The sequence below is a fragment of the Mercurialis annua genome, linkage group LG4 (assembly GCF_937616625.2).
Source record: "Mercurialis annua linkage group LG4, ddMerAnnu1.2, whole genome shotgun sequence".
Classification (NCBI taxonomy): Eukaryota; Viridiplantae; Streptophyta; class Magnoliopsida; order Malpighiales; family Euphorbiaceae; genus Mercurialis; species Mercurialis annua.
Window position 1 is genome coordinate 16,264,635 of NC_065573.1, and position 12,984 is coordinate 16,277,618.

The 12,984-nt window shown below is 32.1% G+C and overlaps 1 protein-coding gene across 1 annotated transcript; it reads left to right on the forward strand.

Moving 5' to 3' along the window:
* The first annotated feature begins 7,143 nt into the window (after nucleotides 1–7,143).
* LOC126678350 (uncharacterized) lies at nucleotides 7,144–8,952 on the forward strand. Its single transcript, XM_050373254.1, has 2 exons — nucleotides 7,144–8,211; nucleotides 8,539–8,952. Exons 1-2 carry the CDS (start codon nucleotides 7,144–7,146, stop codon nucleotides 8,950–8,952), a joined length of 1,482 nt encoding a protein of 493 aa, XP_050229211.1.
* The last annotated feature ends 4,032 nt before the right edge of the window (nucleotides 8,953–12,984 follow it).

Genomic DNA, 12,984 nt, shown 5'->3' on the forward strand with positions numbered 1-12,984 from the left:
ACTACCAAAGGTTAAACCCACCATCCCCGTCGTGATCCAATGCCACTAGATGAACCCACCACGAACTCGAACAAAGTTCATCTATATGGGTTCGTCCTCACACGAACCTAGGTTCATCCTCGGACAAACATGGGTTTGTCTTCTCAGACAAACTCTAGATTTTGTTTGAGGACTAGCGAGTTGTCCTAAGACGAACTCAAATGGGGTTGGTCTTCTCATACTAACTCTTGCGGCAGTAGGTGGATTACGGCGGCGGCGGCACACGTCGAACGGCGGTGGGTTCAGACAGCGGTGGCTGTTGGCGGTAAAGGGTGGCAGCAATTGGGGTTGTTAGTTTTATGTTTTATTTTTTGAGTTAGAACAAGGGTATTATGGATATTTTGGAGTTAAAACATTTTTTATGACGTGGCAGATAAAATGTAATACCCCATAAGTTTGACGTTGCTAAAGTAAGCAACAAGTATTATTTTGAATAGCTATAGTGATAAGAATAAAAGATTCTCAAAGGAATTAAATAAAAGGAGACCCGAGTAGGTCGATTTTGGAATTCCAATAAGGGAGATCGGATATTAGGATTTAATAAAAAGAAGTGGAAACTAGACTAAACAAAATACACAATTTTGCTTATGTGGCGCTGATGTGTGGCATGCCACATCAGCGCCATGTAGGCGCCACATGAGCAAAATTACACAATTTGACATTATTGAAACGAAATCATGCGTTTCAGGACAAATTAGATAAAATTGAAGGTTTGGATTGTTGTGAAACTTTCATGAAAGGTTTGGCCTTTTTTGGTCATTTGGCCATATATAAATTATAAACACATCGCATATTAGAAAAGTTTATCGTGATTTGGAAGTTGCTTATCGAATGAATATCCTATCGCTAAATACATCGCATATAATACCCGTTATGAATATATGAATGACTATCATTTTGGCAAATGAATTATATATATATCGATTGATTTGTGTTGGAAAATAAATTGTCTTTTATATGGTTTGCTCGTATTGTGTATTGTTTGGTTGTTTGTTTGTATATATGAAAACTAGTTTGTATATATGAAAACTAGCTTGCAATCCGAGGAAACAAGCTACCTATTGGGTGTCAATAGACTGTGTGATCACCAGTGCCGGGTAAGTCTTAGCAAATATAATTAGACTAACTCTTTGCGTTAGACACGAGGTTGAACTCGGTGCAATTATCTCGGAACCTGTGTCTAGTGAGTTGAACTCGGTGGAACTAACCCGGGACTCACACCTCGATTGTTTGGATCATAAGTAATGGTACTAGTTTAACTCGGTCAAACTATCCCGAGACTGTACCAGTTGGTATATGTTAAATTCGGTCGAACTATCTCGGGACCTTACCAAAAGAATTTGTGAAAATCTTGATCGCTCGATAATACCAGAAAATACCTAGTTCAAGATCGTTTGTAAGATTAGGTTTCGATCGGATCAAATACTTGTTTTATATATATATATATATATATATATATATATATTGTGTATTGTATTATTGATTGTTTTAAAAGTGCGATGTTATTTTTTTATAATATCGTTAGTAATGTATATCTCACTCAACATAGTTTGACCCCGTTGTTAAACATTTTCAGGAGCTTAGTATTTGGACTTGGCTAGCGCCCATCTTTTTGTCCAGAAGTCCACTTTTGGCATGTATAGTCCCCGACTTCCGTAGTGCTGCAATAATATATCATTTTTTATAGAGTCGTGTCCTGGGACAATAATACCTTGTATTATGTTGTTTGTACTTGCTGTTGTGTTTATAACTTTTTATAGACTACGTCAGATGTCGTTTTGTGCCGCGGAGCTAGTAGCCTGTGAAGTGACCTAGATACAATAGTATATTATATATCGTCGGGTTAGCACGTACGTGTTACGGAAATGAAACGCCCATGTGTATTGTATCGATCGAACTAGTGTATATATGTATATATGTTTGTATACTTGCTTCCGTTTGTAAGGTCACTATATGTTTGATTATTTGGGAAAAAGTATTTGTGATTTTACGCTTGCTACGAATTTCGAACTATCACTCTCATTCCCTAGCGATGGCCTCGACTCAATAATTTGGGTCATGACATGAGGTAGAGATGATTTATATAGGTGTCATGTCATCGAACATTAACAACGTCAACCAAAAATTGGACGAAAGGTTGTTGACCTTCAAACTGAAACTCAAAGGTTTATATGCTGAAAATAAAATTTAGGGACGCTAGTGATAAAAGGGTTAAATGTGAAGTACAAATATGTTGTTTTTATTAAGTTATAAATATGATGAACTTAAAACAAAGAGTGATTATACCTCTTTAACTTTACATAAAATAATAAAAAAATACAAATTTACAATATCTTAACAAAAAATATGAAATTGTATACATTTAGATTATTTAACTGTATATTATATTAAACTGAGAATGTCAAGACCGCTCTTTTAACATAAATATATAATTATATTTAATTAATGATCTAATTATTTAAAAACCACCCACGTTGATACTTTTTTTATTTATACCCTTCCGTAGGAAAAAATATAGTTTGCACACTTCTACATTCGATTTAGGCTTTATGCATGTAATTGGAATAAAATCTGTTTTTGTCTGTTATTTATGTGTTAGAAACCCCTAGGGATAGATGATTGTTAGGAGTATTTTCTTCTTACTCACCATGCTAGTTCAGTTCGAGTCATATGCTAGTCATAAATGTAATGCATGTTTACATCTACTTTCTACACTTAATTCCAGTCATATACTTTCCAGTATTTATTTCCAGGCGTTTTATTTGATGAGACTATTATTTCATGTATAACATAAGATATTTTACTTGGGATATTGCCTGATAAATAGATAAAATTAATAAACCAGGTACAAAAGTTAATTGTGTCAACGAATCCGAATTTTTTTGTCCGATGTATGATGTCATATGCATCCATAAGTGAGTGGGGCGTAGAGCCGGTAGAAAAGGTATTTCCTAATTTAGGTAGGTGGCGACTCTATGTTTAACCTTTAAGTTTGCCATAAGTCTGAGTGAACCGGAACTCCAGAAACACCATCGCTCACATTATCATTATTATTATCATTGTCATTCATTATTATTTTTATTATTACTATTTTTATTATTATAGTGGTAGTTATTGTAATACCACATACCCTAGTGACCGATAATTTTGACAAGTGACGTAAGTTTCGTCGAGTTCCAACGTGAAATGAGTAATTTCTGTCGCGTTTGTCGTATCCGACATTTGTTGAATAAAGAAAAGATTTTTTTGATAAATATTATATTCAATTTTTAATATTTTAATAGGTTCTTAAAAATTTGGATTTGGTTCGGGAACCAATCCCATGTGTTTTAATTTAGAATAGTCGAGTTTCAGCTGTTTTCTAGAAACCGACACGGTTTAGTAAAATAGTGATATCGCTCAATTGAACCGTTGAATCGGGCTCATTTTGAAATATGTTATTCCTATGATAACTATCTAAGATTCAACTGTTGGGATCGTCCATCGGATATCTGGACAATCCATTTAGATGGTGATGGTTTGGAAAGGGCAGATAGGGTTCTTATTCTTTCTCGTGAAATACGAGAAATCTTTGATAAGTACCTCTTTTCAAAGAAAGAGGAGTAGTTCCCTTAAATATTTCAATGTTTTATAATGAAAAATTATTATTATCAATGAAATATTTAATTATTGTTGTTGATAATTCTTTTGTTTATTTTTTTATTTATCTCTAAAACTATGTTAGTTTTAATAATCACAATAAATTTTGATTATTGATATATGTATTGGCAAATGATATATATACACTTATAATACACTAAATATATACCAATATTACACTAATTATTAATTTATTACTTCAATCAAATGGTTACTAATTAAAGTTATAATCCAAAATGATAAAAAAAGTAGAAATATTTCTATACTTTTTAATATTTTTTATTGACTGAATAAATTATTTTTATATGAAATTCCAAATTTTACTGTTCACGAATAAAAAATAGTTTAATAGTGGTTTATTTGTGGTTTTTTTTGCTGTTATTAGAACTTTTCAATTTTGAATGTGTAACTGTTCAAGTGTCTATTCATATAGCTATATTTTACAGTTTACAAATAAAAAATAGTTTAATAGTGGTTTACTTGTGTCTATTCATATGGCTAACAATTGTCATATGGACAGCATACAATAAAATTATAAAGTAATAAAATTATATGAAAAGAAATTTTAATAAGAATTATTTCTGTTCAGAAAAGATTTTTAATACAATTTAATTTGAAATTGTACACTAATCTTATACCAATATGTACTAATTATACACTAATTTTACACCAACATACACTAATTATACACTAATGTTACAATAATTATACATTAATCTTACACCAACATACACTAATTATACACTAATATTACACCAACATATATTATTATTATTAAAATAATTTTATATCATCAATATATCAATGTCATCACAAACTATAAAATAAAATAAAAAAGAATATTATATAATTTTTATTACACAAACTATACACTAATTATACAATAACTATACACTAATAATACGATTTTTAATTAATAGAATTAATTTAAATAAATAAAATATAGCAATACCTTTATTTAACCTTTTTTCTATTGAAATCAATATTTTGTTTCAATTTAAATTAATTAACTTTGGTTTAACAGACGTTTCAATTTCAAGTATAGTTCCTTTTTCTTTCTTATAATCAGTATTTTTGAATTCTCACTGTGCAAGTTAACTCTGAAGGCAAACTGTGAATATGGACATTACTAGTGTGAGATATGACAATTCAAATTTAATTTTATTGGAAAGTAAAACTTTTTTCTTTAATTTTGCATCTATTGATCATTCAATTTTTTTTAAAAATGTCTTTTCGTATTTTTTTCCTTAATATTTATATTATTTTGTTATAACATTAATTAAAATTTTAAACTAATTACTAAAATATTATTTTTGTAATTAGATATTAGTCATATTATAGCAAAAATACACTAATTATACATTATTACTTTAAAAGAACAAATTTATCAATTTTTGTATACTATAAGAAATTATTCATTTATATTCTAGTAAATTGTATTCTTATTTATAACAAATTTATTAATTTAATAAATATTTACTTGTTCTTTAATTCTTTATTGTAATCATAATTTTTGATTTTGAATATCTGTAACTGTACATGCTTGACTCTTCATATTTTTGTGCCTACGTGTCTTTAGATAACCGTGTTAGTTTTGCTATAAATAGTGGATTTCCACAATACCTTTCTCCCAAATTGTAAACTCTTACTATATTTCTTTTTCTCTCTTTTAATAATCTTCTGCTTCTACTAAATTCTTCTGCTTTTGATAAGAATTATGGACAACAAAAATTCTTCTGCCATTATTAATTTAGATGAATTGTCTGTCATGGAGTATTACGAGTACGTGACAAAGAAGGTTATAATTGTTATGCAAAGTACAAAGGAGACAATCCGTCTAGGTAGTAATAGTTTGGAAAGGACATGTAGGGTTTTTACTCTTTCTCGTGAAATACGAGATATCTTCGATAAGTACCTCTTCTCAGAAAAAGATGAGTAGTTTCCTTAAATATTTCTATGCTCTATTATGAAAAAAAATTATTATCAATGAAATATTTACTTATTGTCGTTTATCATTATTTTATTGAGAAAATCACAAAAATATACTAAAAAGACCCCTAGATTTCACGCGCTAGTTTTTTATAGAGCAGAATTACATTTCCTACATATTCATGATGCAAGTTTACATCACCACGTGACCAACAGAAAATGGACACGCGTCTTGGGTAACAAACTCTGACAAGGAATCATATATCACGGGATCAGCGTTTTATTCCTAATAAAATTCACAATGAAAGCCAATTAAAATTCAACACCTGGCTATGTTTATTTCTTTAACAGAAAGAAGGATTCTTTCCTAACAGAAACACACATGGAATTTTCAAAGATCTAACATATCAAATTAATACACAAATAATACGAAATTTCCTTACAGTATCGTCTCTTTCCCAAAGATTAATCGCCATTGTTGAAGAACCACAAGGTCAGGTTACAAAAAAAATTCATATCACACTGTATCATATATGTATATATACATTCATCTTGTATTAGTTATTTATTAATTTGCCTATCTGTTCATAGCTAATTAGCAATGTATTAATCGGTCAATTTTGCTACCTACAATATCAGCTGTTTATAGAGTTTATGTTTTACAAATATAGCTAATTAATCAGATGTTTACACTGTATCATATATGTATATATACATTCATGTTGTATTAGTTAATTATTCTCTGCTTTTACTAATTAATCCAGTTTTACAATTTTATATATAGATGGAATCAGTACCTATAATGATACAACACAAAGGCAAATGGGTGGACACAAACAAATATGATGATTTTGAGGTTATTGGTGTTCTCATACCACAAGACTCATCATATTTGGATCTACTGCAAATAATAGCTCAAGAGCTACAAATTGATCAGGGGAAACATAAAATTGAGATAAAATATCAAGTGAAGATTCAGTATCCACCAATCAAAATCATAGACAATTCAAGCTTCAAATTTTATTTAGAGATCAAGAAGAAGGAATTGGATTTCACATTGTATCCTCTCTGCATATTAGTATGTGATGATACCATCCAGACACAGACACTTTCAGAATCTACAAGAAGTATTTCAACAGCTATATCAGCAGCTTTTTCAGCAGCTATTTCAGAATCAAACAATGAGTCAGATACAAGAGAGATACCTTCAAGATACATTTGTGATACATTTGGTGAAATAGGGCAGTATACGAAACTTCTTGCATTGGATACGATAGAATCAACCTATAACTCAAATTGGGAGCTGAAAGATCAAGAAATGGTATCAGAACCACAAAAAGATCAAGAACTGAAAGTTGGACAATATTTCAAAGACAAAGCAACTCTTCAAGCATGCTTACGGGTTCATGCAATCAATAATCACTACCAGTCAAAAATAGTGAAATCGTAATGAAATGTATCGACGATACGTGTCAATGGTATCTAAAAGCATCAAGTAATAGAGACACACAACAGTTCATCATTCGCAAACAGAACATGGACCACACATGCCCAATAGAAACCAGATTCAACAATCAAAACCAAGCATCTGCATCACACATTGCTGAATCCATCAAGCTGAAGTATCTAAATGTCAAAACAAAATACACACCAATAGATATTAAGAATGATATGGAGACTATACATGGAGTCAAGATCAGCTACATGATGGCTTGGAGATCAAAAGAAAAGGCATTTGAGATGTTAAGAGGAAAGCCATGTGATTCTTACAAAGCGCTGCCCACTTTTTTATATATGCTTGCAGCTACAAATCCTGGATCAGTCATTGACATAGAATTGAGAGACGACGACTCATTTTTGTATGTATTCACAGCATTAAAGGCATCAATTGAAGGTTGGCAGCATTGCAAACCAATCATGGTTGTTGATGGAACATTCTTGAAGGCAACATTTGGTGGCATGCTTCTTGTTGCAACAGCTCAAGATGCATCTGGAAAGCTATTCCCTCTAGCATTTTCAGTTGTAGATTCAGAAAATGATGATTCGTGGAAGTATTTTTTCTATCAAATTAGGGAGGCATTTGGAACAAGAGAAGATATATGCATTGAATCAGACAGACATCTCAGCATAGAATCAGCTGTTAAGAAGGTATATCCTGAAGCTGCACATGGAATATGCATATTTCATCTACTTAATAACCTGAAGACACATTTCAAGAAAAATGCAAAGAATATTAAAGAACCTTTCTTTGGGGCAGCTAAAGCATACACTGAGAAGGAATTTAACTATCACATGAAAGTGTTGAATAGTTTAGATGATCGAATTATACCATTTCTTGCTGATATTGGCTACGCTAGATGGTCGAGGGTACATTGTAAAAGCAAAAGGTACAAAACTATGACCTCTAACTTAGCCGAGTCATTAAATGCAGCAATTTTACATGCAAGAGAACTTCCAATCACATCATTACTTATGCACCTACATGACCTCCAACAAGAGTACTCATACAAAAACAGAAATATTGCTATGAATACAGTCACAACACTTACAACAAACCATGAAGATGCTCTTTTCCAAAATTACATTCATTCACTGAAACTACAGGTATGTAAATCTAATATTAAGCTTCTTTTATAAAGCATATCACTATTTGTAATGTATCATAATTATATAAATTATGTAACTGTTGCAGTGAGATAGTGTATCATATATGTATCTACTATGTATATAACATGTATCTGTACTAAAAAAAATACAGGTATACTTCACTGGTATAATTCAATGAAAACAAATAAAGTATGTAAAAGTCTAATATTGATCTGGTATTATTTTATACATCACTATTTTATTATCTGCCATATTAAATTATGTATCGTATATGTCCTCGTCGAATAGAAATTGTATCTTAAAAATTCCTTGATTTTTACTCAGGTAAAACCGTCTACAAAAAATATCATATCAGTGATGGAGAATGGCAAAAAGTACACAGTCAACATGACAAAGAGGACGTGCACTTGCAAAAAGTTTGAAACCGATGAAATTCCTTGTAAGCATGCTGTAGCGGTTCTAAACAAGGACAAGATTAAACCTTATGAATATTGTTCAAAATACTATACAAAAGCAGCTATGTTAGCAACATATAGTGAGACAGTATATCCATTAGAGAGGGAAGAATGGATTATACCAGAAGAAGTCAAGGACCAAGTTGTCTTACATAGAACAAGAACCGGAAGGCCAAAAAAGAGAAGATTCACATCACATGTGGAAAGAAAAGGCAAATTTGGAAAGTGCGGACATGCTGGGCACAATAAGAAGACCTGCCAAAACATGCCAAAACCTGCATAAAAATTTCATATTCATAGATACATGTTTGAACAGTAATGATACATGTGACTGTCACTTGTGTTAGATTCTATTTCTTTACTTTTCTGCTGAAAAAAGATGGTTTTTAATTGATGCATTTTCTGATTTTATATACTTTATTGTTATCTTTATTCTTGACAATCTGTGTAAAGTTTTAAGATGCAAAGAACAGTTCTTGATTGAGTTATAAGTTTTGTTTTTTCTTCTTTCATGTTTTACTATTTGTTGGATACATGTATGATTGATGGAAGATACATGTCTGATACATACAACTGTTCAGACATTATCATACATAATTTTCAAGATTGGATACATGTCTGATACATGTGTGAGACATGTCTGATACATAAATGATATATGTCTGATACATACAAACTGAATTTCATAAAAAGTTTTGATACCTGTTTCAGACATTATCAGAACATAATTCTGAAGACAAAAAAAGGAACAATGGAATAAAATCATTGATTCATTAATACAAACAACAAAAAAACATTGTTCAAACAAACATTAAAACCAAAAAACCAAATAAAAAACCATTGTTTATCCAACATATGAAAATACTAAACAGCCATTGTCCCCTCAAACTTCTTTTTTCCAGCTTTTTGTTTGAATCTTTTTGGTTTGGCCTTCTGTTTATCCTGCTGATCTTCATATTTCTCTGACTCACTCTTCACATTGAAAGCAACCTTCCATCTCCCATACTTGTACAAACCAAAAGAAACACGCCTTCGATGGTTCTTCACATCAAAGTTTGTTGTCAGCTCGTCCTCTTTTCCATGCACAATATATTCAGCAAAACAGAATGCAAAAATTCCACAATCACTGCATGAAAAAAAAAATACATCAGCTCATATAAAAATATAATGTTACAAAATAAAAAATAAAATACAATACTTACTTAAATTGCTGATGTGGTAGATTGTCTTCAAAAATCAGCTCGATAGTTTCGTCAAGTCCTTGACTGTAGTAGAACGGTGAACGCAAATCACAAAAAGTGTTATCTTTGAAAACACCAAGTTTGGAAAGAAACAAAGGTAGATAAGACGCGTAATTCATAGCAATGTGTTTAGTCGCTGAAGCACTTAGTGATGTCCGCATAGAATTGTACACTGTAATCCTCCTAATCTTGAAATTCAGCAACGCAAGAGCCCAATGATTAATTTTCGGTACATGGAAAGGAATCAGCACACATTCACAATCCTTCCATTCAGTATTTGCACGCATACGCTTGCCAAACATGTACTGAGATATTGGATGTTCTGGATAAATGAGGTCCTGGTCTTGAGTATCAATGTAGAGCTTCACAAAAGCCTGTAAACATTGATCAAAATAACTGTCTGTTGTTGTGAATTTCATCGATACACTGCTATCATATTTCCCTTTCTTCCTCAGATAATAAAACAATATATCCATGTGCTACAATAACAAAAGAAGAAATACAGTTAATAAATAAAAAATGGCATCAAACAGGTACCATAACTGTATCATACATGTATCTTAGATAGCATTAAAAACATCACATACCCTTGTAGTCAAGGACTGTCCACCATACTCCAAGACAAAGAAGAAATCCTTTGTGTCAATAGTATCAACACCAAAATCAAAAGGAGGATTGATAGCATTAAATGATTCCTTAATAAATCTACCACTACAAAAATATTAAAAAATCAAAAACCAGTTAATATCAACAAATATAAAAAACTAAAGAAAAGTAAAAAAAATAGAACTTACTCCTTTGCCTTAGGGAATCTCAAATGACCTGTAGCTATCCATTCATGATACTCCTCAAGCTCCGGACACATTAGAACGTGTTCAAAATTATTATCAAGTGGACAGAGTCTAGACACGACAAAAAAAAGAATTCTCTATATGGAATTGATTAGTCCCAGAACTGAATTCAGCCAAAAAATGAGATTTCAATAAACAGCTTGGCTTGACGTTCCTTTTTTTTTTCAACAATAGGAGTAATCATACTAGTTGCTTGCTTTTCAAAGACCTCCACTTTTGGAATCAAAACAGCCTGTATTAATAAAACAAATCAGTAATATACATGTGATGCTTATGTGATACATATATGATACACATGTGATATATATATGATACATGAATACAAGAAAAAACTGGTTACCTCAGTAGCACGGCTACTTGTCCCAGCTTCAGTAACTTGGCCAACGGGCGTATTTAAGCCACTTTGAGAAACTTCCTCAACAGGAACCTAAAATATACAAAATAAGAACTAATTAGATAAAAATCATATAAAAAACTTAATAGTGAAAAAATTGTGAAATTATACCTCAATGGGAACTGAATTATGATTGTCGCCATCATCGTTACCATCATCTCCATCGTCCTTCTTTTTTGCAGTATTACAACCTCCGTCATTGTCTTCGTCATCATTATTATCGTTCTTAGCAGGACCTTCTTTATCGTCTTCGTTATTATCGAGCTCGTTTTCTTCTTCCTCACCATCGCCCTTCTCTTCCTCCAATGCACCAACACTGTCAACTTTCTCCCCCTTTTCAGCATCTTCTTCACCATCGTCCTTCTCTTCTTCCAATGCACCAACACTCTCAGCTTTCTCACCCATTTCAGCACCTTTCTCACCATCGTGCTTCTCTTCTTCAAATGCACCAACACCGGCAGCTGTGTCATATTGTTCAGCAGCTACTTCATCATATTCTTTATCATAGTGACCATCATTTACTTCTACAGTAACAACGTTTTCCTTTTTGCCGCCATCATCATTAGGCACATCCTTCTCATCAGCAAATTTCTTAAACTAAAAAAATAGATAAATTAAATCAACGAAAAACAGTCAAAAATATAAGATTTCAAAAAAGCAATAAAAAAAGTGATACGATACCTTAAACAAGTTCCCTATGTTAAAATGATCACCAAGGACCAACAAGCAATCAAAAATCATTCCCATTTCCTTCTTCAAGGAAGAAACTTCCGACTGTATCTTTGATTGACTTGACACGATTGTATCAAGTCGATCCTTCAGCTGATTGAAAGTCTTTCTTCGTTTGGACGATTCAACTTGTTTGCATTTCAAGTAATCAGCTAGAAGACCATCATCATCAGATGAATCATCCAAGTCTTCAACTATTTTCTTTTTTCCATCTTGGAAAAATCCAGAAATATTAAGCAGCGTTCTTTCTTCAGCTGTTGGCACAATATTCTTTAACATCAACTGACAATACAAAAGAAAAAAGATACCAGTCAGATACATAAAATATACATGAATGATACATATTCTCTACTAACTGTAAAAAAGAAAAAACATATGATACCTCCTCACGCGTCTGATCATAAAATGTCTCATTCATATATTTAATACAGATAGGCACATTGGTGTTGTGCCATTTCAACATCCGAGGCATTGAAAATCTTCCGCCACTAGACAAACAGAGTTTCAAATTAGCAGCCGGGCAAACTTCATAGAACCACAATTGTAACGCCAACGGAAAACCATTGAGCCTATAAAACTGAAGTTGTCGCCTTGAATTAAACCTATTCTTCATATCAGCAATTGTAGATCTGAAAACCATAATTCCCCAAGGATAAGAATTATAGTCGCCACTGTCAACCATATCCAGAAAAAAACGACTAACACCTTGAAATTTACTTTCATTTGAGCACAAATAGAACTCAAAGAGGTAAATCACAGCCAACTTCACCGCATCATCATCCGTCTTATAAACCTTATTTAGGAAAATAACGCTCAATCCATCTCGAGTGACACTGCTGTTTGGAAAGTACGTATCAACCAGCCGATTGTGCATTGGAGCGTAAGACAGATGGTTGAAATCACCAACACAATTTAACCCCGTAATAACAGCGAACTCCTCAATACTGAACCGCAGTTTATATAAAGCTATTTTAAACCAAATCTCCCTATTATTTGGATGCTTCACTTCTCGCTGCAACAGTGAGTGCAAAAGTTGAGGCTGAGTAGACATCGGCTTCAAGTCCAGAAAATGTCCAAGAAACGTCTTCTTAAATAGTTCT